This window comes from Thunnus maccoyii, chromosome 21 (assembly GCF_910596095.1).
Source record: "Thunnus maccoyii chromosome 21, fThuMac1.1, whole genome shotgun sequence".
NCBI lineage: Eukaryota > Metazoa > Chordata > Actinopteri > Scombriformes > Scombridae > Thunnus > Thunnus maccoyii.
Window position 1 is genome coordinate 1,597,760 of NC_056553.1, and position 27,403 is coordinate 1,625,162.

Below are 27,403 nucleotides of genomic sequence, written 5' to 3' on the forward strand. Positions count from 1 at the left end.
GCGTCTCTATCAGCAGTAATCAGCAGGACGACATCATCTGTCTGTGTTTTATAAAACCTTTAAACACGTCACTGTTAATCAATAATGATGTTTCATGATGTGGCGGCGCTGTGGTTCAGGTCTGGTTGGGTTTAAAGATGATGGTTTGGGTTAAAATGATCACTTTGTTAAGGTTAAAGAAACATGTGGTGGGTTAAAGTTACTACTTCCTTAAAGTTAGGCCACCTTCGTCGTCATGGTTACCATAATAACCACGGGATTAAAGGTTAGGGGACGATCGTAGTTCCCGACTCACAGTTGGAAACAGGAAACGAACAGCGTCTCCTGTTGGGTTAAAGCCTCCGTCCACATATATACACGTCATCTGAACTGCACCACTGCTCATTAGTCTTTATTTTTCTATTTTATTGATATCTTGTGTCCTGCTCTGACACCTGCAGCAAAACATAGTCTTTGTTCACATGTACTGTATTTATAATTGGATTCTGGTTCAGATTAAGGAATTATAATTCTTCAACTAAACTGTGGAGAAAGGAAGATCTGAGAAAACTGGTAATTGACTGATTGATTGATTGATTGATTGAATCATCAGCACAAAAGAAGAACAACTGTGAGAGAAAATGTCTGGTTCTGTGATAAAACGTCAAAGGTTTGAGCCTGTGTGCATAAAACCTGAAGAGAGAAGTCAACTCCCAAGATGCACTTTGACAAGAAACATCTGATCTAGAGCTGAAATAATTATTCGATTAATTGATTAATCCATCTACAGATAATTAATGTGCACTTACTTTGATAATTGAATCACTGTTGGTAATGATAATAATAATAATAATGAGTTAGCAGGTTGAATTAGGTCTCTGTTAGCTGAGGCTCATGGGTAATTTAATATTTAGAGACCAAACTGACAGAAAAAAAAAAAAAAACTGAAATAAAGTTGTAATAATTCAAACTGATGGTCAGATCATAAACAAGATTCCTGTGTTTCTGTGTTGATGAATGTTTAGGAGATCAGTGAAGAAATGGAAATATACAGTGAGGAGAAATAGTTCTGCAGAGAGCAGCTCCTCTTCACTTTGCAAACTAAAGAGGAAGAAAATAGCAGAAACAAAAGAAGCATGGAGACAGATGAGAGAGAGAGAGAGAGAGAGAGAGAGAGAGAGAGAGAGAGAGAGAGAGAGGGAGTGTATGGCGTTGTTCCAAATGACTTCCAGATTTCGGTTTTTGAGGGTGGTGACTTCCTACAGTCCTGATTAGCAGCAGCTTCTCTGCAGAGCTGCTGTGTGGAGGAAACCTGCAGCTCCACACGTCACACACAGCAGCTAAAGAGCCAGATATTTCCCTCAGGAGCTGGTGGAGAGTAAAAACAAGAGCTAAAAGAGAGTGAATATTGGACTTACGTTCACCAGGTGGACAGAAACACGACTTTACATGATGATAATGTTGCTCCGTAACTGCTAAATGTGGAAATAAGCAACTGTTTGCTAACAAGTTCAACATATCAAAGTGCTGCTACTGTTAAAGGCATCTGGGCTGCAACTAGTCATTATTTTCATTATCGACTAATCCGCTGATTATTTTCACAATTAATCAATTATTTGTGTGGTTCATAAAATGTCATCACAAGTTCCCAAAGCCTGTCTGTCAATCAGTTTATCATCGAGAATTATGAAAAAGAGAAAATATTCACATTTTAAAAAGCTCGAACAGGTGAAATTTTTACAATTTTTGCTTTAAAAAAAATGCCTAAATGTTAATTTGATTATCAACACTGTTGCTGATTAATTTTCTGTCGATTGACTGATCTATTAAAGGTTATAGCTGGTGACTGGATGTTCTGTTACAGTTGTATTTAATTTGTTAAATTGTTGATTAGGCACCATCTAGTGGTTGACTGGGGTATTTTCAGTGGTTATTCCATGTTCCACGTCATGTGATTAGACAGGAAACAGGAAGTTAATACTCAGCCTCCTGAAACACCTGCAGTTAGTTACTCTGCATCCATCTGCACTCATCTTATGTGTATGGCAGCATCGTCTGTATGTATCTTTGCTTCTTATGTATGTATGTATGTATGTATATATGTTAGCCTCATCCTGTATTAGTTCATACACAACGATAGCTACAACTATATTTTCTCTAGTTTATAGACTTATTTACAATAGTCCGGAGATTTAATTGCCCCATCGTTATTGTAATTCATGTTTATATACAATCAGTACAAAAAGATAATTTAGTTTAGAAGATAACTTAATAAGCTAAGCATATAATAGTTTGTTGTCGAATTCAATGCAGTTTAAGTAATCACACCTTCTGTATCTGTTTTCAGTTTTACCCTTCCTTAGCCAATAAACCTGTGGGCAAAATATAAGCTTGTCTGTGGAGTCTTGGTGAAAGTAAGGAGTTTATCTGGCTGTCAAAATACCTCACTCATGTATGGAGGACAGCACACTGTATTTTATTTTGGTCAACAAATCTGAAAACGTGACGCTGTTATAGAATGTTAGAGAATGAGTATGTTAAAGGATCATTCTGTTAATTTTCTATGTTTTTCTTATTGTGAACAGATCTCATGTTTGGAGCCAAACCAACAATGAACTGAATGAACTGAGGAGAGTAGTTCTGTGTAAGGCAGACACCACTGAGCATATACGGGAACACTGTTCTGTTTACAGCTTCGTTAGCTTGTTGTGCTACATATCATCAACCTCTTGAGCTTGTACTGAAGTTGTTTGAGAAATTGACAATGTCATACAAAGTCCAGTGTTTCCCCTATATTCATTCAGTAGTGGCGCACCGCTGCTGCAAAATTATGAGCGCCGCTGCTAAAATTTCCGACGATCATTAATATCAACAGGCTACTAATGATTTTCACTCACACATTGTGTGAGCACAATATCACCCTACGTTACTGTGGATTTTTTTCAGTCATCCTCCCTCCCTTCGTTCTTCAAAGGACATCTATGTGAAAGGTACAAGAGTAGCGCTGCTCCGTTAAGGAATAAGGCAGTGTGAGTGTGCGTATGTGTGTGTAAATGTTTGTGTGTAGTTGCGCGAGCGGCAGAAACATGATGTGAACGCGAGCGGAGCAGAGGAAAGGGTTAGCAGTAAGTTGTCAATCTGGCAGTAAATGTACAGTACAGACTGTGTGTCAGTTAATAAATGCTGCAGCTCCTCAAGACAAAGAAAACACTCATCTACTGAAGGGTTAGCCCCGAACTTAGCAACAATGCGTTAGCTTAACTTGACCAGGGTAACTTAAGGTGGACTGACTTTTAAGGTGGACCAGCAGTCTCTGTCTTGAGTTTTGACATATGCCCCCACATATGACCCCCCCGCCACCCCCACCACCTCTCCAAAGCAGTCAACCTAGGGGAAACACTGAAGTCATCACATAACACAGAACTACTCTCCAGAGACTGAAAACATGATGCTGTTATTAGTCTTTGGAGCCGTTTCTAAACAAACTAATGTGACCAAACTCTTCATGATGAAGGAACATGTGACCCAGTGCAGTGGTGTGACTCACTGACGTGTTTTTAATCAGATATATCAGCTTTGATACACACATGATACTCGTTAGTAGATCAGTTCATTGTTGGTTTGGATCCAAACATGAAGAAAAATGTAGAAAATCACCAGAATGATCCTTTAATTTTGCTCCAAAAAGTTACTGTGTGAAGTTTTCTTTTAAACAAAAAAAAGTTATGTTAACATTCAGTATTTCTCACCAAATTTCCTTCCCCATGAAACATTTGTGAAGCTTTTTTTGAAGTATTTTGAGTCCTGCATTGTTTACATTCATGTTTAATAGCTTGCAGTCTTCTTCCTCTCTGGCTTTGCTGACATATTGCTGCATTTCCTGTTGCATTACTGCGGTCAGTGGAACAGTGTGAACCCATTGGCAGGACTGTATATCACATCCCTGACTTGCTCATGTAAGAGATAAACTTTAAAAATCCCATTAAAATCTGCTCTATAGCGCTCCTAGAGGACAGAAACTCCACAGGCAACCTTTGCATTTCTCTGGTGGTGCATTCACAGACCTAACAATTACTTTTATGTTTCTTATGCTTAAAGGTTCTATATGCAGGAATCAGAAATCCCTTCTCGTTAGCGACATCTGTGTCCGTTAAATGAGCTGCAGTCAACATCCTGGTGCTCAGACTACTGCAGGTGACGTCTTTTTGTCTCGTTGTGTTTTTGCACCATGTTGCAGCAAAGCATCAGATTTTGTTACATGCTGAAGAGAATTGATGAGATAAATTGTCTAAAAAAAATCAAATCCAGAACAAATGAATTCATTATTTTAGAATATTGCTTAAATTTAAATATTGTAAAACGCTTCAATATGACTTTTCAAAACAGTTCCAAGTCAAAAAGCATTACCAGGTGATAATGACACTTAAAAGAACAGTCTGAATCAATCTGCCTGCTCTATAAATGTCCTCTCCTGCCTAGAAGACTGGAAACCTGAACCTGCTGCCAGCACGGAAACTAAAGAGGAAACATCAAACTGGAATCGTATAGAAAAATAAACCCGACGCAGCTCTCTACACTCGACTTTTATCTGATCTGCCGTCTGTGAAACACGAGATCAGATGTGGTTTGATGTGTTTACTGCCTGTGAATGAATGCTAATGAATGCACACCGAACCAAACTCTGAGGCAGTTATTATCTCCCAGCATGCTCAGTATAAACAGAAGGATGAAACTCAATCTGCTGTTGAATCTGAAGTTCAGCTGCAGCCTGAATTCAGGCTCAGAAGAGGATTTTTTTCCTGTAAATTGCAGCCGTCATGTGGGAAAAATTTACCACCAGAGAGATGCAATTATAGCAACAAAATAAATAGAGTGAAGAAGTGCTGTCAGCACTCTCGCAACAGGCAAAGTGCCCATGAGCAAGGAATTGAGCCTGGAGTGATCTGTACTGGTCAGCTCCCACTGAGAGAAGCATCCTCTGAAACCACATGTTCCTGTTCTGTTCTGCTCTGGTTGCACAGCTTTGGACACAAAACATCCTCAGATGTTTAAACATGTTTTTCAAAGTTCTCTGTGATTGGATCATCATTTTACTGATTAGAATTAACCTTAAAGGACGAGTTCACAGTTTATCAAATGTGTCTTAAAACCAACAGTCAGGAGCCCAAATGAACATTAAAGCTGTTTTTCTTGCTGTAATCATTCCTCCTGTTCATACTGACCATTAGAAGATCCCTTCATAATGACCTTACAATGGAAGTGATGGGGGACAAAATGTATTTAAAAGTTTATCTGAAGCTAATATGAAGCTTCAGCGTCCAAATGAGTCAAATCAAGTAGATATCTTTCAACGTTACAGTCTTTTTAGTGCCAAAGTTCCTCTTTTTGTTACTATACTTCCACCTGCAGCTCAACAGGGAAACACTGTCCGAGGAAACACAAAGAGGGAATTTGATGCTAAAAAGACTGTAAATGTGTCAGATATCCACTTGATATGACTAACTCAGACTGCTGAAGCTGAATAGAAGCTTCACACAGACTTTTAAATGACTGTGTGGACACACTGTGGATTTTGGCCTCCATCACTTCCATTGAAAGCACATTTGAAGGATCTTTTAATATCCAGTATGAACAGGAGGAATGATTACAGACACCTGACTGCTGGTTTAAGACAGACTTGCTATCCACCTGTCCTTTAAACACACAAAAACATGAATTTTGACCTGCAGAAATCACGTACTTTCACTACAAATGCTTGACAACATCAATCTTAAAACTTTAGGGGGAATGATATCAGAAAAAGTTTCTACCTACAAATATCTTGGATGACAAATTATCTTTCCACTCTCACATTTAAATCCTTGTTGAGACACTGAAACCCAAATTAGGTTTTTATTTCCATTTGAAGAAATACTTTCAGTTCAGTTAGTGACTTTACTAATGTCAGAGTGTGTTTCCTGGTCAGAGTTCAGTAATGAAATCTTTAGCGTCTCAGTGTCGATCACAAGAACGTAGGTTTCAGAGGTGAGCCGAAATCTTGACATCACTTCCTGTCTTGCTTCTGTAACGCAACACAACGTCTCATTTAACGTTTCTTTTCATCGGTCTTTCTGAAAAACTGAAGCGTCTTCCTGGAGTTTATTTTCCATATTCTCAGCTGCTGTCAGACATTTAAACCTTTGTGATTTTAACAAAGTTAAAACATTTTTTGCACAGAAAAAAACTACAGTTCCCAATAAAAAGAACTACAAGTGCGGCAGCCACACCTCCACTCACTCACTCACCGACTCGTCTCCTCTGTCGAGCCGAAAGGTTTAGCCCACAAACCTCTCGGACTTATGGGAAATGATGTTCGTTAAAGGCCTCTAAAAACATAAATATTGAACAAACAACAATATTAGATGTTTTTTCAGAAAACTCCCGTCCTGATCTAAACATATGAAGTGAGCTACACGACATACTGTTGAGAAAGCTTCTGTTGCTTCTGTTGAATTTTACACACATGAATTATTGAATTATACACTCAAATAAAATGGCAGAGAGTAACTATCATGCACTATATAGTAAACAGGAAGTAATATCACACAGCCAAGGTTGGGCAGATTGTATATTGCCTGTGAGGCAAAACCCAGGGCGCATTAAGTCCTTGTTTTTAAGCCTACATTTCAGAAAACACAACAACAAAACAGAAAACAACGCTGTTGGGTTTCTTGAAATGTTGTGTTTTGCACCTCAGGGCCACCGTACTTATTGCTCTGAGTGGTTTATAACTAACTAACACTATAAAACTCCCCCGGTAGATGGAACTGGACACAAATAGAGGAAGTGTGAACGGAGCCTGATTCAGAAGTAGGTCAGCTGTCATCCAACGCCGGACAACAACACGATGACAAGACGTGACTGACAACACAAGCGTCCAATCAAATCACAGCACCTGGTCCGGTCAGCGCTCACATGTGTGTGTGTGTTTGGAGACTGAGGTGTGTGTCCAAAGTAGGAAAGAACTTGGTTGAAAACAAGTTGGTGTAGCAGACTTATAGAGGCAGATGGGCTGGTCTGACACACACACACACGCACACACACACACACACACACTGAGTCATAGCTTTTATATGACAGCGTCGTGCCAGGTGGTGATGGGAGCTGTTGTCCTCAAAACACACATTAAAATAAAACTTGTTCAAAGCCACATAACATTCAGGGACAGCAGACAGTGAAGTCACATGTTTGTGACGAGCATGCTAACATTAGCATCAATGACAGCTCTAATATCTCTGTTATCCTGCAGCGTTCAAGTGTTAAAACCTCCAAACTCATTAAATGTTGCCGGTTATGCATCAGGCTCTACAAGGCTCTGTAAAATAACTTCACCTTAACGTGAAAAACGCTGTAAAACATACAAATAAACACATGTATATTCACATTTACACACTCTGCTCTTCCCTTCAATTAATACCAGTTTCTTGATTTTCTGGAAATGTAATTTGGAGGTTTGTGATCATTTTTGCTAAACATTTTGGTGCAATTCTGTATAAAAATTAAGAAAAAGTCGGTTTAGTCTCTTTATATCTGGATTCATATGTAGTTATTCATTTTCCAGATTTCTTACAGAAATGTTTAATTTCTTTGAAAGGGTTGTGTGATTTTGTAGTGAAGGAGAAATGCGCTCATTATAGTTTTTAAGAAACAATCTAATATGTGTTAATATTTTAGTTTGACACAAAAAACTAAACACTGAGGATTTTCTATCTGTTAAAGAATTGGTAAGAGTTTAATTTTTTAAGGATTTTTGCAAATTAACAACCCAAATATAATGAATGGGAACAACTTCTGTTAAATGTCCTAAAACTAAACTACACAGAACGTTTCCAGGAGATTTTATATCAAATTAAAGGACCTTTAGAAACCCATCGATTCATTTGTTTGATTGTTTGAATGTAGTTTTAAAAGTCTAACCAGGCTGCACATCAGCTTCAGCTACACGCCCTGTATACATGACATCTGTTGCATCACTTATCTGTATGTTACAATGTTTATCTGTGTGGTCCCTGTTAAATAAACTAATAAAATACACGGCGGGGGGGTGGGGACCAACCGCTGATGAAAACAAATGGGACCTGCAGGATCTGATTGGCTGAGGGGCAAAACAGCTTACAGCTAACCCGCTAATCAAGGTGTTTGTTTTCATTTCAGATAAAAAGTGAGAGAGACGGAGGGCGGAGGAGAGGAATCATGAGAAGACGGAGAGAGAGAGAGGAAGCTGGAAACACAAGAAAAAGTCTCAGGAGTCAGTTAGTCCTTAAATATATTTCACAACCCCGTCTCCTAGAAACGACCTCTATATATCACAAAGCTAATGATGTAATATATGGATTATGTTCAATATTTTTTCGAATGAATCAAAGGCTACATTTATGTACCTCACTGAGGCTGCAGGGATGAATTATGGGTGTACAAGACGCAGGACTCTGTATTCAGGTTTAGGCAACAAAAGCACTTTGGTTAAAGGAGACATATTCAGCTTTTTATGGTTATTTATTTCCTGTTCTGATGTCAGATGTTAAACATGGTCAAAGTTCAGAAACTTGAATGTATGCAGAAATACTGCCTGCAAGTCAAAAGTCAGGGCTTCAAATTGCTCTAAACGCTTTGTTTTTTCTCATCGCACATGCCCATCAACGTCAGTCTGTTCTGCAGCCTTGGTTGCTAAGGTGGTTGCTAAGGTTGTTCCATGTAATGTTCACGTCGTCCACTCTCATATTTCAGATGTGAAGAATGTTAGAGAATGAGCATGTTAAAGGATCATTCTGTTGATTTTCTATGTTTTTCTTATTGTGAACAGATCTCATGTTTGGAGCCAAACCAACAATGAACTGAATGAACTGAGGAGAGTAGTTCTGTGTAATGCAGAAGCCACTGAGCATGTACGGGAACGAGGTTCTGTTTACAGCTTCGTTAGCTTGTTGTGCTACATATCACAACGTCTTGATCTTGTACTGAAGTTGTTTGAGAAACTGACAATGTCGTACAAAGTCATTACATTACACAGAACTACTCTCTGGAGACTGAAAACATGATGCTGTTATTAGTCTTTGGAGCCGTTTCTAAATAAACTAACGTGACCAAACTCTTCATGATGAAGGAACATGTGACCCAGTGCAGCGGTGTGACTCACTGACGTGTTTTTAATCAGATATATCAGCTTTGATACACACATGATACTCGTTAGTAGATCAGTTCATTGTTGGTTTGGATCCAAACATGAAGAAAAATGTAGAAAATCAGCAGAATGATCCTTTAAGTGAGTAAGTATTCTCTGAGGAGGACGAACTTCAAGAGATTTCTGAAGACGGAGAGGGATTCTGCTGACCAAACTTTATTACTTTACTATCTCGTTCCAGGAGGAGAATACATGTGCTCAAGTCATCGTTGGTCTGCAGATCGTAGGGAAGCAGAAGATGCATAAACCTGAATGAGAGAGTTCAGGTAGGTCGGTGCTTTGCTAGTGGCACCAAAACATCACACCGGCTGGTATTTTAGTGAACAGGACAGAGCGGACGGTGCACAGGACGTTCAGGCACCAACATTAATGCCAGTGAAGCTTATTTAATTTAATTTGAGAGAGAAAGACTTGCAATGTGATTCACTTCATTTGTGTTACATTTACTTACACACACACACACACATACACAGGCCATATGTCCTGTTGCTTTGTTCTCAACACACACACACACACACACACAGTAATGAGGCCTGGATCAGTGTGTTAATGTAACACGCTGAGTTGTGTAATGTGTGAGCAGTGACTAATGTGTTTTTAATCCATATGGAGGGACAGTTTGATGAGCAGCCATGACACTGGAACACAAACACACACAGAAACATTTCCACCTACAGACGGTCAGGATTCACTTCAGGTGTCCTCAGTGTCTTCTAACCAGGAGACAACAGGTGCGTACCAAGTTAAAAGTCTTCATTGTCAGACTGAACATGTCATGACAAGTCGACGAGGTCTGAACACTGTGAGCGTGTCGATGTGTTGCTGGTAGAAAGATCAGTTATTCAGAGTGTTGAGTTGTGCTGCGGTACGGTTACCGGCTCAGCAGCCGATCTGTGAAACTTAAAACTAAACTATGTAATCAAATTCAAATGTGTGAGAAGATTATTGTCCAACCTGTGGCTCAATCCTCTCAAGAAGCTCACAACAAGAGCACAGTCAGACTGTATCTCTTCATATCGTATCGTGTTGATAAATCCATCAGATGAAGTGTTCAAACAGCTCCTGAAGGACGTGAATAAGAAGTTGACGGTCTCATGATCTCTCAGTTACACTCATTTAATATCAAACCGCTGCACAGTCTGACAGCTGTCAATCATCATGTCTTCAACTCAAACGTCACGACTAACAAACATCTTATTTGCCAGCGTTTAACAGGCACATGACTGCATTTGTCCTGATTCACTGAGGTTTTGTGTCAGTAAAATAAGCTGCGTCGTGGTCATGTGTGTCTGACTGACCTGCGGGTCGGAGAAGACTTCCTGGATGCTGTTGATTGGTCCAACAGGAACACCTGAGCCCTTAAATCTCTGCAACCAATCAGTTGTCTTCTCCTGCAAAAACCTGACGGACAGGACGGAGAAATTATTAAAAATGAATGAATTATTATACTCATAAAAACAATAAAATAACACATTATTTACATTATTATTAGTATTATTTTCACCTGTTCTATTCAGCAGAAGATTTGTTGCACATAATTATTTTCTTCTCCTTTTAAAATCTTCTTTATTGAAAATCCACCTGTTGCATTATTTACATTATTATTATTATTATTACCTGTGTCTAACACTAACTCACAAACACACACGCAAACACAAATGTTTGTTACTCAATAAAGTGTTAAATCTCTGGATTGTTTAATATAACCTGCATTTATTTTATTGTGTATTTTTATATTTACTGTCGTTGTCTTTTGTCCTCTTTCTCTTCCTGCATCTGTTCTGTCAACAATATGACAGCGTTCCCACAAAGCTCAGTTTTCCACGTGCACACCTCGACGCCAAGCTGCTGTTTTCACATTTACACAAATCTGTAAGGTTTGGAAATTAAAACGCTGTTTTAGTCTGGACGGAGAAACAAAACGGAGAGACAAGGATGCGTTTACGAATTTAGCCGGCTCAGCGTGGCTAAACGTTCCTCTGATCAGAGGAAACAGAGAGTCAGAGTCACACACACACACACACACACACACACACACACACACACACAGACTGAGCTCTGAAGGCATGCAGAGTGGCAGACTTCAGGTCAGAAGTGCCTCCTCATCTCCATTTTATTCAGACAGAGAAACTATTCACACACACTCAAAGAGCAAACTAGAAACTGCTGTGTGTATATGGTATGTGTGTGTGTGTGTGTGTGCGTGTGTGTGTGTGTGTGTGTGTACAGTACACCTGCAGTAGCCTCGAGGAAACACACAGCTGTCACTGAGAAAATGTTCACACGCAACTCTGAACTCTGATCGTGCATCTTATAACGTGTTTGTTTCAATAAAGTTCACATAAATTTTTCTCGGTGACGTGGAACATAACGGTCTTCAGTTTATTGATTCTGCACAAATAAGACACAAAAACCTGTAATGCACATATACTACATTATATATTTCTCAAAAAACGTCAGTACAAAGTCCAGAGGTTGTGATATGTAGCACAACAACAAGCTAACGAAGCTGTAAACAGCACCGTGTTCCTGCACATGCTCAGTAGCGTCTGCCTTACACAGAACTACTCTCTGGAGAATGAAAATGTGATGCTGTTATTAGTCTTTGGAGCCGTTTCTAAACAAACTAAAGTGACCAAACTCAATCAAGACAATTAGAAAAATATAGAAACTCATCAGCTACATCCTTAAACACTTTTTAATACCATAAAATGCAATTTAATCTCTTTTTCACTGTTGTCGTTCAATGACGGACATCCGGTAGGGACAATATGTCCTAAAATGATTTGTCAGCACTTCCTAGCTGTGTATAACAATAAATCATAGCAATAATTATAACAATAATAATAATAATAATAATCCCTGCTGCTGTGAGGTTGTGAGGCAGCTGCGACAGCTACAAACAGTAACATCACCAACACGGAGCGTTTTTTAATTCAAACCTGTCAAACTTCCAGCTGAGTCGCCATCAGTTGGAGGAGAAAGTAGGTTAGAAATGTGGACGGTCGCTGAGCCTCAAACTGCAACCAAAGCTGTGTTATTTTAAACCATAGAGCTGCTCTCTTCACTTCTTTTTAATAAGAGTCATTGAATACTGGTCTGTCATGCAGTATAGCACTAAGGTATTTTCCCATCATTTAAAAAAATAGCCCTGGAAATTACTATATTATTATATAACATTAACAGATTTTATGAGCGAAAAGAAAGCACTTATAAAAAGAGTGCAGCCGACTGCTGTAGCTGCAGGTCTGATGCTGCAGGACAATCAACCATCTTACTTGTAGTTTATAGATGAGAAACATCTTCTAACTAATGTTTCCGTCTACAGCAGGAAAGAGACGTTGAATCTTAACACTTATTAACACCTGCTAGGGACTTTTTTATCTTTTAAGGGAAGTGAATTAAATACTATTGAAGACTTTTCCAGACCTGCAGATACTCTGATATAATCTAGACTGTAGTTTTAGTCAGTGTGTGTGTGTGTGTGTGTGTGTGTGTGTGTGTGTGTGTGTACCTCTGTGACAGTGTGTGCAGCAGCTGTTTGCGGTTCTGGACTCTCAGTTTGTTGGTTTTGTATTTTGGTTCCTCTGTGAGCTCCATCAGCTGCAGAACCTACAAACAAACAAACAACAGAGTTTAATATTTCATATGACAGGAAATTATCTTTGTCAGCATCATACAACTAACTCTAAACCTAATCCATCCACTGAGTATCAAATATTAACTTATGAAGATACTTTGATGTTGCACAAAATATAGATTTTCAGTGGAGTTTTTCTTAAATAGTCCCTCACTTTATTAGGAACACCTGTGCAATCTAAAGCAATCTAATACAACAGTTCTGCTATAAATTCTACTTTTATGAAGCTTCTACATCTTCAGTTTTTGTTGATTGTCAGAAAGGTGATAATTCTGCTTTATGTTTATTATTGAGGTCGTAGAGGGTGCTGCTGGTGTACTGGAGTGTGTTATATTGTATGTATTGTCATGTATGTTAATGGAGTGGAAACAATATTATTCTACTTCATAATAGTAGAATTTATGGCAGATCTGTTGTATTGGTTGTTCCTGATGAAGTGCACTAGGAGATGAAGCTAACATGCTTTCCTAGATTAATCGATTAGTCCATAAAATGTCAGAAAATGATGAAAAATGGCGTTCAAGGTTTCTCAAAACCCAAGACGACGTCCTCAAATGACTTAGAAGATATTTACATTTAAGAAGCCGGGATCAGAGGATTTGAATGTGTTCTTCTTAAAAAAAGGACAAAATAGTTGGTGACTAATTAAATATTTAACAACTAATCGATTATTGGATTGTATTAGATTGCACAGGTGTTCCTAATGAAGTGACTGGTGAGTGTGTATCTGAGTTTGTGCACATTAGGGCTCCAACTAATGATTATTTTCATTATCGATTAATCTGTCTGTTATTTTCTCCATTAATCGATTAGTCGTTTGGTCCATAAAATGTCAGAAAATGATGAAAAATGTAACACTTCTTAAAATATGTATATCTATTCCATGCACCTCTCTGACCTCTCACTATGTCTTTTTGTTTGTCTCAAATAAGGACCGAGTGTTGTGGATTGACTGGGTGTTTAAACTCCAAGAGTTTTTAATTTTATTTTATTCTTTTACTTTCTCTGTTATTCTATTTTATATGTTGTAAAAAAAAATGTGTGAAATGTACTTGTAAATGTACATGTGCGTTGGCAATAAATAAATCTTTTAAAAAAAAGAAAATGATGAAAACTGGCATCTCAAAACCCAAGACGACGTCCTCAAATGACTTGTGTCTTAGAAAACATTAATAAGAAGCTGAGATCAGAGGATTTGGATGTGTTCTTCTTAAAAAAAAGGACAAAACAGTTGGTGACTAATTTAATAGTTGACAACTAAGCGAAATCTCAGACTTGCATTTGTTCTGTCATTTATGGGGTAAAAGTTGATTGCAATAATTAACTGTATAATAATTAAAGAATATGTGTCTGTAGGTAAAGTGACGTACTTGACAGACTTTGACAAACTGCTTGTCGTTGCCTGCAGCCACCACGATGTGTCCGTCTTTGGTCGTGAAGCCCTGAAAGAGACGAGAGAGACGAGAACTTCAGACGGAATTCAGGACAGACGAAGTTAAACACAACATTTTTAAAATCGTCCGACAGAAACATCTGGAACCAGATGAAGAGGAAACAACTTCAAGAGAGGAGAAAAACAATTCCCTCTGTAGATTTCCACAATCCTTACATGCAATTCAATAAATAAACAAAAACAAAGAAACTCACAAATGATCGACGATGTGGTGACATGAAATTTTGATTTGATGAATAAATAATGAACATTATATTCACATCCCTCGTCCTCATGGTTTTCTTTATTCCTTACAAGTTCTATCAGGAAGTTAAGAGGCAGCAGAGACTTTATGTTGTTGACTTTGGAGATCATAATCGTTTTTTTTAATTAAGCTGATCCTTCCCAGCAGGTAGATATGAAATTTACTCTTAATTAAGTAAGAGGTGCTGAGTGTCGGGAGTGATGAGACGGAGGTTCATCTGCATTTTTTTTTTTTTATCCCCGATGAGTTTTAAAATAGGTTTAATAAGCTGAAGCACCTCCTGAGGAAAAGCTGTTTAAAAGGCAGCTGGAGTCTTCCTCCTCTTCTTCACCGCTGTATGGATGTAATATTGATCAGTCCAACACGCTGAAATACATCAACAACTATTTGCTGCATTGCTGTTAAAGTTTGTTCAGTCATGCTGACTTTGACGTTTCCTCCAGCGCCACCATGAGCTTACATTTTTTGTTCTGTATTGAAATATAAGATAAGATAAGATGTACTTTATTGTCCCTTTAGGGAACATTTATCTCCCAAACATACTTACAGCTCATATATAGAGAACGCTGCTCTTTCCTCTCTATAACCTTCACAGCAGTCTGCACTAAACCAGTAAGCTACCAGGCTTAAATATCTGATTAAACTCTTTAAAACTGACTGATAGAACAGAAACACAGAGTCTAACACCTGGACCACACAGTCTACCTGCACCTGAGTAGCTCGTAGACCTGCAGCTCTGCTATCAATAATAGAATGTTTCATATAATTACATTTATATTTAGTTCAGACAGAAAAAGGTTAAGAAGCGTGCGCTCGATTGTGAAAAATAAATAAATAATATGTGAGATGACGGGCATGCTTCTGTGTTTCAGACACATACACTTACTGATATTGATATTACATATTGTTACAGTTAAAAACCCTCCGCTGTCACCACTGCAAGTGAAGAAAATCCCCAAGTTCCCCAAACGAGCCAAACACGCTCCAATAAACAAACCTCCAAACTAAATGTCAGGAGGGAAACTGACATCAAATAAACAAATATGGAAAGTAACAACACCAGATCTCTGTCTGGAAGCAAGTAAAACAACAAGCAGGAGTCTCTGTTTAAACTAATATCACAGAACGCGAGCAGAAGTTGAGAAAAGAAGCTCTCGATGTGTCACCGACTCTCCGTGCTGGAGTTCCTCGCCAGAGAGGCTCCCCGTCCCAGCATGCACTGTGACATATTCTACAGACATAGACGTGGAAACTACAGAGAAAGGTGTAATGTTGCTGGTATGATGTCAATATGACTGTCAACAGATCATTTTCACTGTCTATTTTTGCTGAGAACCCAAAAATAGAAAAAATAGGCGAGATGCTGAATCTCTAGATGAATTCCCCTCAGGAAGATCTGTAATACTTTTGACCCTCTGATGTTTTGTCCAAATACCTGCTAAACTAAAGACATTCCCATCAGCCTCAGCTGCACTTTGTGTCTAGTGGTAATTGGTAAATGCATGCTAACACGCTAAACCAACATGATGAACATAGTAAACATTATACACGCTAAACATCAGCATGCTAGCATTGATTCATTCATAGCTTAACAATATGTCAGATTTTTTAATATGTATGAAACCAATAGTACGTGAAGTGTGTACTATTTCTGGGGAAATATTACAGTATGCAAAAACTAGACACTACGCTAGCATAAATATCCCACAATGCAATGCAGTAGTGACAACAACAACAGCAAAATAACAGACAACGGCGGACAGCAGCCACGGCAGCTCTGGCATAACGTCAGTAACGCTTTACTTTAAGTAATTTTAACTTTGGTAGGCGTCATATATTTTTTAAATTAGTTCAGACTTTATGGTTGGTGTGGGTTACCATGGTTACACGTCTCCAACCGGCAAGGAGGCTCTCAGGAAGTGATGTGATAATTACAGCTCAATGCGTCCAAAAAGATACATACTACTGTTTATTCACACAAAAGTATGTTGAACGATAGTATGTAGTGCGTAGTAGCTGATTTCAGATGCAACGTTAGTCTTGTTTTCCTTGGAGGCAGTTTGTGCCTTTAATTTAAAAAGGAAATTTGACCAACTGAGGATATCCTAATAATTATTAACAAAGTCATAATTCATCATAGTTTATTAAATTTAGGTGGAACTGTATTGTGATGATAGTATAATGTATTCTTATTATACAGTGTATGCCAAAACACATTTTTGGAACAAACTGCTCTAAAAGGTTTCAAACATCTCTGATTACCACCGCCTTTTATTGAATTAAATCCGACTCATTCACGACTCCCTACATGATACACACTCCGTGGTTTACTTAAGAGTGAGCAGTAAATTCAGATTTCACTTGCATCATCACTGTTAGCTGTAGAGTCGTACAATAGTAATTTTCACATCTATAAAATGTGATGTACTGCACTGTGTGACTGTGTTAGCAGAAAGTGGTGTACACACCATGGTTGTGGCATTTTTGAGAGTACTGCCTTAAAGAGGACGTACTCTTCACATTTCCAGCTCTATATTTATATTCTGGGGCTCTACTGGAATATCTTTGCATGATTTCCAGTTAAAAACTCCTTATTTATCTTCTACTGGTCCTTTATGCAGCCCCTCAGTTCAGCCTCTGTCTGAAACAGGCCGTTTTAGCTCCTGTCTCTTTAAGGCCCCGCCTCCTGATGAGCCCTGATAGGTCAGCTTTCAGGAAGCTTCGGAAGCTACGTAAACAAACTATAGTAGCAGGATTTCACTTCTTTTTCCTCCCTCTTTACTCCAAATGTCAACTTCTCAAATTCATCTGTACATGTTGGAGCTGAATTATGGACGTGTGACGAGCTGACTTCATCTCGTCGGCAAGGTAGAAAAAAACGTTGCAAACGAAGCATTGAGAAAAGGTTGAAGCCCTGACTTTCGTCTTGCAGGAAGCATCTCTACATATGTTCACCTCAAGTTTTGGAACTTTGACCATGTTTAACATCCGACGTCTGACATTATAACGGTATATAAATGACAGAAAATAGAAAAAGCATGTAACACACTTCTCACATCACCACAGTTTTATCCTCTTTGCATTGGTTACAATTTTCTTTTAGAATCCATTTTAAAATCCAGCTCATTACTTACAAAGTTTTACATGATGCCCGAGTACATGAGTGAGATTTTAACCCCTTACTGTCCAAAATGGCATCTTAGATCTGCTGGTTTAGGCCTGTTAGCGAGAGTCCATGTTAAGGTCAAAGTCTTAAAGCACACTTGTATAGACCTGCCTGCTTGTCTGAAAACTATACTTTCTTATTTACATAATGCAACTCATAATACAAGAATATTTTTAATTCCTCTTCCCCCTCTTAGTCTCTCCTTCCCCCGGGTCATCTCTCTTTTCTTCCTTCCTAATTGTCTTCTTCCTCTCTCTATACTTTCTCCTCCTCTTCCTCTCTCACAATTGCTTGTAATAAAAACTCTTCACCACATGAAAGAAGGACAAGAACTGCTGTCATACATCACAACATAACACACACACCAGCGACCACATCCTACAGCTGTGTGTGTGTGTGTGTGTGTGTGTTTTCAGACCACTAACCCTTTAGTCACACTGCACTCAGCGCTCAGCTCTGACCGCTGCCTCTCTTTCATCCTCAGCCTCCGGGAGTTGTGGGTAACGCAGTCCACAAGGGGACTTCGACGGGACGTTCACCCAGAAAACCCCAAACAGTCCTCAGAGAGGGCAGGTCGGTGCGGCTTATGCCCCCTGCTGGCTGCAGATCAAATCCAAACCGCATTTACCTTCGAGAAAACTGTCAAAGAACTGAAGCTCCTGATGATCTCTGCAGCTCTACAGAGCTTTTTATCCTCTTTTAGCTCTTTAAGTTTTGGTTTCGTAGCACATTTCCTGTGCGGGACAGACAGTTAGGGAATAGCTGGTGAAGAAAGTGGAACATTTAGCAGCAAGAGTCAGATATTTTTCTCAGGAGTTGGTGGAAAGCAAAAACAGAGCTAAAAAGAGAGATTATTGGACCCACATTCACCAGGTGAACACAGAAATGTTGTTTTGTGTGTCTGCTCTTAAGTTTGTTATGCTGCCAATAAGTGGACAAAAATAAAATATAATTAATGTTGCTTTAAGCAGAAATATAAAGGATCTAGTATAGCTCCCTGAGGAACACCACAAGTAAGCTGAGTTTGTTCTACTGCCAACAAGTGGACAAAAATGAAAGAATATATAAAATAATTGAGCTTACTTTGCGAAATGCTGTACTTTAGGCTGTTGTAAACGAAAGCAGTGCTGAAATACTATCAGGTTAAAGGATCAACATATCAGTCCCTCCAGGAAATTGCGATTTTGCAATCACAATAATTGACACAAATTCAAGAAATATTAGCAATATTTGCGAAAGCTTGCAATTTTGCTAAATTACCGCAACTTCTCCTCACGATATAGTCAAATCAACAGACCGCTTGTGATTTGGACCAACTGTTGCATTTCGTTTCGTAGTAATTTGCATCATTGCAGTGCGCAGGAAGTAATTACATATGACTTTTCATTGGTAGTAGTTTTTTAAAAAATCACATTATTTTCATAAATTCCTATAATTTTACCACAAAAGAGCACATAAAACATTGCAAATTGTATCGCAATCAAAATGAATAATTTTTGGCTACAATAATCACAAAAACACAAAAAGTCCTGGAGGGATATGATCTGCTTTATTACAGTCGACACTGTTCACTAATTTTGTCTGTCCTGCACAGGAAATGTGCTAAAAGAGGAGAACTGATCCAGGCTTACATAAAATCATAGTGTGAAAATTATTGTCCATTATTTGTGAGCTAGGAAAGCTACCATGTCTTTTTCCCTGTAGGCCGACGTTGTTTGTTTGTTTTCTCAGCTGACAACTAACGTGGTTGCTGCCGCTGGCTGACAGATTAAACTCCATTTAAACAGTTTTCCTGACCTTTGCCGTTACGTGTACTGAAATGGAGCAGACACAATCACAAACTAGCAGGGAAAAAAACAGATAAGCAAGCAATAACCATGGCTAGTGACAATTATCCATGCTTTTTTAAAGATTAACTTTTAATGAAAAGTTGGAGCTAATTTGGTGCAGAAAACCAGGATTTCATTTTCAAGTAATGGGATCATCAAAAGGTAAAATCTAAAATCTAATAACAGCCGCCTTGCCAGCGGACATTATTCTGGCTGCTGCTGCCACTGTTGTGTATGTTACCGTTTATTTGGGAAAACTGTCATTAATATGCACATGTTGCTAATGTTGGCTGTGTACGTGGTTATTTATGGTGAAGGAGGGTCATGCATTTTCCCCCAGTCACCCCCCAGTCACCCCCCTCCCTCTGATAAATAACAAACAGTCCCTTACAAAATCTGCACGTCGTAGACTGTTCAGGACCCCCGTATGTTTAGCGTTGGTTTTACAGCGAGAGTTTTATATTGTAGTTTAAATGCTCAAACAATATATGAGAGTCGACAGTTGTTTTGTATATGAATTCATATACTGAAAGCTGCATTTTATATAATTCCTTTCCTATTCTGAAAAATTGGACACAAGTTTTTCTTCTTTTTACACAACAAATATAGTTTTTAATATTATATATATTTTCCATTTTCATGATAAGGCCCAGAATAGTTGAAGCGACAGGTCCGTACATGTCAGTCAGTTGTCTTTAGGACATTATCTCAACATCATTATTTAAAATATAATGTAAAGAAATGAGACTTTTTTTTTAAGACATTTCTATTTGAACATTTGATATTGAACCATAAAAGCTGCACTCTCTTTTCTTAGAGTTTAACTTTTCTGCTACTTTTGTCTCCAAGTTCAACTTTTCCTTTTCCTGACTGCAGAGTTTCTCTCACATGTCTCGTCTTTGACATGGTGGATGTCTCAGTTTCGGTAGGAAACCTCTCAGATTTGAATTGACCTGTCTCAGAAATCAGATGTGAACTTGAAAAAGCGTCAGTGGGGGGGGGGAGGAAGGATGACTTCTTCAGCTCTAATATCTTCCTCGCAAAAGCCGCAACCGCAAAACACCAATAATTCTGTTGTTTCAACTGTCATGATCTCTGGTGAACCCGTCTGCTTCGCTTTCATCTCCGGCGCCCGGGGGGAGGCGGGGGAGGAAGAGCAGCATTGTGGGTAAGGCGGTTCACACGAGGATTAGATCTGAGCATCGCAAAATAAAGCTTTGGCTGGTGAGAGATGTCAACCACAACAATCAAGCCGCCGCCGCCACGTTCACGCCAAGCAGATGGAGCAAAGCATCCAGGAGGAGCTGACAGTTTATCTGAGTGTGAGAGTGTGTGTGTGTGTGTGTGTGTGTGTGTGTGATGGTTTAATGTGCATGTGAGTCATGAACCTCCATAATAACACAGTAACATCTCAGCTCCCTCGGGCTCAGCGTCAGTAATGTGAAGCAGACTGACGACTCAGGTTGGATCCATTCAGACATAAAACATGACTCTGAATGTAAAGAACCACTTATGTTTTTATTGCTTTTTATTCTATTCATTGAATATTATAGAGAACTGCCAACAGAAATATGTCTAAACCCTCTTTCAGACTGGATTTATGTCTGTAGACGAGGTGTTGTTGTGATTTGAACATCACCTGCTGGTCAGTGATTTTAATTCAGTCCCTCAACCTTTTATTTTAAAGTGGATCTCTGAGTTTTCTCCTTCAACTACACAAGTGTTTTTTGCTAATCTGACAGATATAGAAACATGCTGACACCAACATATCCGTCTATTTATGAACCAATATGACGACAGAAACAAATAAAAGCATCAGGAGAGCAAAACCCCATAAAAGCTGCAGGTAGAAGCTGCTGTTCTCTTTCAGACATGTTTTTACACTGTTGATATGTTTACATTTAGTCAAACAGTCTCCATTAAAAGAAGATATCAATGTGTTTCATATCTGTGTGTTCACATTGGACTTCTTTCTCAAAATATTCCAACTTTATTTTGAAAATATTCCAACTTTATTTTGAAAATATTCCAACTTCTTTTTCAGAAATATAAAAAGTCAGTGATGTGATGTTGGCAGCTCCTGATTGCAGCGTAACATGGACGTACAGACGACTATCGCTGGGTTACTGTGAGACTGACGAAAACTTGATCATGTGATGTTTCTCAGGCAGGTTCTGCAGCCTCGTTCTCTGGTTTTCATGGAGGTTTACTGGTGATTCTCGGGAAGTGTAAGTCACACTGAATGATATCAATCATGTGTTTCAGGTCTGTGTATTAAGATTTTACTGAATTATGACTCTTCCTCACCTCACACAGTATCTTTGCCTCACCTTCGACTCTCCGGCGCCCCCCCTGGGGAGACGTTTGGCTGAACGTCTGTTACTGGTTTGAAACGCTGACCACAACCATGAGTTCAGTTACCCAGAATATATCAGTCCCTCCTCCTGTGATGTTCATCCTGACTCAATCAGGTTTTAATATAACAGATACAATTACACAAATAACAGATTTAATAAGATGCTGATAAATTAAATGTATTTTGAAGTAACTGTGCACCAAAGGAAACAAACAGAGATGCAGCTTGATGTGATTTTAAAGAGAAATACGACACATTTTATAAAGAGATGAAAATTTGGTTTTATAATTACGTCTAAAGGCTGTTTTAAACTCAAATATATATATTTAGATCCAAGTGAATCATGTGTTTAAAAGGCAAAAAAGTAGAAAAAAGTTTGCAGATAAATTCACAAATAACATTGTTTTATGTTTTTTTCATTTATCTTTCCAATCGGTTTTGAAGTAATTAGAAAAAAAATGGAAAAATATGAAGAAAACAAGGTTGCAGAAGCTTTCTGATACTGATTTTTATTTTTAGACTATTTTAAATAGAAGTAACATGAGTCTGAAATGTATTTTCATCTTGATATAATCCTTTTGGAGTTTTCTGTTCCAGATCACATTTTCAATTTTATTAAAAACATAAGAGATAAAAAAAAAAAAATAAACACATTTCTCTTCTCCCTCATCTTCTCTGTGGTGTCGTTAAAACGTGAATTATCTACTTTCTGCACAACACGGCACAAAAACTCACACACACACACACACACACACACACACACACACACACACACACAGGGGCGCCAGCATGGAGAACAGAAAAACACTGATATTTTATTTATCTGATGCATTTCAGTGCTCGTTTTCTTTCCTTTCAACTAAAATAAATACCTGGAAGTACAGAAAACAACACTTTGACACGAGTTAAATAAAGGTTTGATGAGAGCGGGGTCGTCTGTAGGGTTTAAAAGAAAGACTGATGGAGGAGATATATGAGGAGATAATGATGGAGTGAACAGGAAATCACTTCCATACAGGAGACAGTGTGACACACCGACATTAAAACACTCAAACTCACTGACACTAATTGCCTCTAATTGTTATATAATCGTCAGCTCCTCCTATTCTCTTAGTCCACTGAACCCTGACGTCAACTTTCCAAAACTTTCCACGACTCCTAAACTGCCCTCGCTATCCATCCAAGCTCCCCCTTGGCTTTACGGAGCTTTATAGTGAGTTTCAGCTCATCGTTTATCTGTCCAGCTGCAACTTCATTCATTCACCAGGCGGACAGAAACACGACTCCACATGAATGATGATGTTGCTCCGTAACTGCTGGATGTGGAGCAACTGTTTGCTAACAAGTTCAACATAACTTAAAAGCTGAAGATGTGTCAGTGTTGCTTGACAACTGTCTGGAGAGACCAGCATCATGTTTGAAGACTGTAAGCATAGTGAATAACAGGGAAAAGTAGTTTAAACCATCTATCAATGTTTAATTCTTTTTTATAATCGGATGAGACAAACATTTTATGTGAAGAATGTGCTCCACAGCATGTAATCACAGTCTGAAGACTTTTGGTTTATTAATGTTTTGGGTTTTTTTTGTAGTTTGTTTGAAATTTCACACGTGCTGCTGGAGGAACTAAACATGAGTACAGTATAAAACTTTATCTGCTGTTATTAGTTTAGTTTGACCTCTTCAAGTCTTCTCTTCTCCTCTGTTTCCTTCTTCTCCTCTGTATGTGTTTGAAGTGAAAGTGACAGGAAGTATTCACATCCTTTAATTAAGTAAAAGTACAAAGACAGCAAAGTAAAAATACTGCATTACAAGTAAAAGTCCTGCATGAAAGTGAATAAAAGTACATAAGTATTATGAGCTTGATGTAGTTAAAGTATTGCAGTAAAAGTACATAAGTATTATGAGCTTGATGTAGTTAAAGTATTGCAGTAAAAGTACATAAGTATTATTAGCTTGATGTAGTTAAAGTATTGCAGTAAAAGTAGTGGTTTGGTCCCTCTGACTGATATATTATTATATATGACATCATTAGATTATTAATAGTGAAGCATCAGTGTTAGAGCAGCATGTTACTGTTGTAGCTGCTGGAGGTGGAGCTAGTTTACACTACTTTATATACAGTTAGCTAGTTTAGTCCAGTGGTTCCCAACCTAGGGGTCGGGGCCCCTCCAAAGGGTCAGCAGATAAATCTGAGGGGTGGTGAGATGATTAATGGGAGAGGAAAGAAGAAAAAACAAAGTTCTGATACACAAATCTGTTTTCAGTTTTTGGACTTTTTCTCTAATCTTTGATTTTTGCTGAAATATTGGATCATTTGAACATTTATTGAAATGAAAGCATGTGAGAAGTTTAGAGGGAAAAATCACTATTTGGTGGAGCTGTTAACAACTCATAGACATGTGAAATGTGACCCCGACTACACACTGCTTTTTGTAAGACGTCAAAAGCCAAAAAGGTTGGAAACCACTGGTTTCATCTTTAACAATGTGTTGTATTTTAAAAGCTTGTTATATTATCCATTGTGTCACATCTTCATCTGAAAAGTAACTAAAGCTGTCAAATAAATGTAGTGGAGTAGAAAGTACAATATTTCCCTCTGAAATGTAGAAAGTAGCATCACATGGAAATACTCAAGTAAAGTACAAATACCTCTAAACTGTACTTAAGTACCATATTGAGTAAAAGTACGTAATTACTTTCCAGCACTGGATTGGTGAGTCAGTGGTTACCTGGTAAGGTACGATGCTCTCGTGGGCCGTCCCCCAGCGTCTCGCCTCCTTCCCTGCATTCAGATAGTTTGCAGCAATATGGCTGAGACAGGAAACCTGAGAGAGAGAGAAGCTGGTGTTAAATCTGAGCTGTCAGTCGTCTCCTTCCTCCCCGCTGCTGCTGCTGCTGCTGCTGCTGCTGCTGCTGCTGCTGGAGGTCGCTGTTCAGTCGTCACACAGAAAACCACAACGCTGCTCTTGTCGCTCCTGGTGCCGCTGCCACAAAACCGCTCACCTTCAGCCACGTCGCCTCGCTGAATTTACAAGCAGCTGAAAACCTGTAAATGGATTTCCATGACTGTTGGCGAACAGATTGGCCTTGAGTCTTGTTTCCGAGGCGATCTCCATCTTTCCTCTCAGCTCTCTCGACCCGACCGGTCGAGGCAGATGGCCGCCCACCCAGAGCTGGTTCTGCTCGAGGTTTCGTCCTGTCAAAAGGGAATTTTTCCTTGCTGCTGTCGCCAAGTGCTTGCTCACGGAGGAATGTTGGGTCTCTGTAAATAATATAGTAAAGAGTGCAGCCTAGACCTGCTCTATATGGAATGTGCTCTGGGGTAACTGGGATAAAAAAATCACTCTTAAATCATCAGAGAACATGAGGATGTTCAGTTGTTGCTTGGTAGAAGTTTGACATCTGTGCATTTGAAAATGAGTAGAAAAAAATGCTTTCACAATCTACTTTCTCTGTAAATTCATGTTTAAATCTTTTGCCTTAACTAATAATCTGCATTCCAATATCAAACAATCTGTCACAGATGACGGGCGAGAAACTGCCTTCAGATCTGACAGTCCAGATGTTTTATAAAACTCATGCGTTTGCACAAACATCGGTAGAGCATCGGATGCCAGCAGGAGTCAGTAAATCCACTTTATGTCTGCTTGGCAACGTCCCCGTCAGTCAATGAACTCTGAAGGTGTGAATATATGTGTGTATCGATGGAAGGACTCATCTTTTCCTGCTGACATGAAGGAAACTGGGAGTCAAATATAATTTGGACCCAAGTAGAAACAGCTGCAGACAAATGACTGACGTAAATCCATCTAACGAGAATTAACTTTTATATTGTTTTTTCTTATTACACCAGCGCTGTGTTTCCTTTTTTTTCCATTTGTGGAGCAGTTGTTGTGTTTTGTATGCCTCAAAATTTGTTTTAAAAATAAAATAAAATTCATATGTTTGACTCAAAGTTTGAAAGTTTTGACTTTTTTTAAAGTTATTTACTTAAATCAGACTGAACACAATCAGTCACATCAGGCTCCGAATGCATAAAACTGTAGATTAATGACAACTGTTGTTCACACAAAGACAGAAATATACAGACGCATTCTCTCAGTCAGATTTATGAAGCCGTGTGTACGATTGGTTGTTTTATAAATCTCAGTCATTGTGGAACTGTGACTCCCACAATTATACATAAATGGATGAAGACGCCCTTAACGAGCCACCTGTACACCTGTCCATGAACAAACAGCAAAGAAGAAGAAGAAGCGGCGAGGTTCTCCAACAGCAGAACAGCTGTTTATATCATCATATCATTAATTCATCACATGGACTGTAAACCGTCATCAGCAGTGATATTTCAGAAATATAATCAATAATTAGTCTGTAGCTCATATCTGAACCGACGTCACAAGCTGTGTCACAGATAAGGAATAAATAAAAAGAGCAATAAAACACTGACTCCTTTGTAAATTAAAAGAATGATAAAATTAATCAATATTATGTTTATAAATGCACCTTTGATTGGCATTTTACTGATCTCAGTGTAAATGCATGAAAATCAGTCAGTGCAGCTTGTTATCAACCAAAACAAACATTGTTTTACTCGTCTTACATTTCATCTCCATCTCAGAGCTTTAGAGAAACAAACCTGGTGTGAAGTCAGCGTGAGTCTGTGTTTATAGACTCCAGCTCATGTGCAGGAAACGTGACCAGGAAGACATTCATGTGATGCTGATGTCAGATCTACTCTTACCTTCATCAAAAACCTTCATCTTTTTTTTTTCCAGTTAAAAACGATGATGTGGTGACAGAATTTTGACGCCTTCATGCTGTTTTCTGACTTTAATGTCATATTCGAGTCATGTCTTAATGTTTTCTCAGCACATGTTGGAGAAAGAGCAGGAAAGCAAAATGAAGAAACGGAAACGTATGATTAGAAGGGACAAGAGGAGCAGCAGAGGATCAGAGGTGGTCGTAACGCTTTAAAAGGATGTTGACATGACAGAGAATAGACGGCCGAGACGGACTGACGGTCAGACGGGTGGTGCCGTCAATCTCCGCTCTGGTTAGAAACTGATATTATTCTCTGTTTAAACTCTCTAAACCACAACAGGACCTCGTCTCTCGCTCTAACTACAGGCTGAACAGGATATATATGCAGCTGATGCTGGGAGACACTGGGCGGACCAGAGGAGGACAGAACAGTGACACCACATGTGAAAGAACTCCGACTTTGAATCACCATCACAAAGAGGCGCTGCAGTCGTATTGAACCGAGCGTCAGTCGGCATCAGAGATCAGCTCTGACAGTCAGTTTCCAGTCTGTCGTGAGATTAAAAGAGATAAATTACAAGACAATCCGGAGATAAATCTGTAAAAAAAAAAAGTCTTTCATGTGGTGAGAAGAAGCGTCCACATAACGAGCTGTGGTGAGTCAAAGCTCGACAACAAGAACAAACAGACACAGAGACTTTTACATGTTGGCAGGTCCAAATGTTAGAAAGACTGTTAAACTCTTTAAG

At 38.7% G+C, this 27,403-nt stretch overlaps 1 protein-coding gene and 1 long non-coding RNA gene across 8 annotated transcripts in view; one reads left to right on the forward strand and one right to left on the reverse strand.

Moving 5' to 3' along the window:
- Nucleotides 1–27,403, reverse strand: part of sugct (succinyl-CoA:glutarate-CoA transferase) — a 121,484-nt gene that overhangs the window by 71,881 nt on the left and 22,200 nt on the right. For 3 of the 7 annotated variants that reach the window (XM_042399766.1, XM_042399765.1, XM_042399772.1), the window contains exons 9-12: nt 24,620–24,715; nt 14,210–14,281; nt 12,714–12,811; nt 10,498–10,600 (exon numbers count right to left, since the gene is read on the reverse strand). In XM_042399766.1, the coding sequence (XP_042255700.1) occupies nt 10,498–10,600; nt 12,714–12,811; nt 14,210–14,281; nt 24,620–24,715 (369 nt within the window). Of the gene's footprint in view, nt 1–5,857; nt 6,041–6,263; nt 6,345–9,499; nt 10,262–10,497; nt 10,601–12,713; nt 12,812–14,209; nt 14,282–24,619; nt 24,716–27,403 lie in introns of those variants that run through there. The other 4 variants (XM_042399768.1, XM_042399770.1, XM_042399767.1 and 1 more) reach the window with 3 other exon arrangements.
- LOC121888319 lies at nt 8,194–14,499 on the forward strand. The gene is made up of 3 exons (XR_006093193.1): nt 8,194–8,266; nt 9,381–9,465; nt 14,248–14,499. It is a non-coding gene; the product is annotated as an uncharacterized LOC121888319 (long non-coding RNA).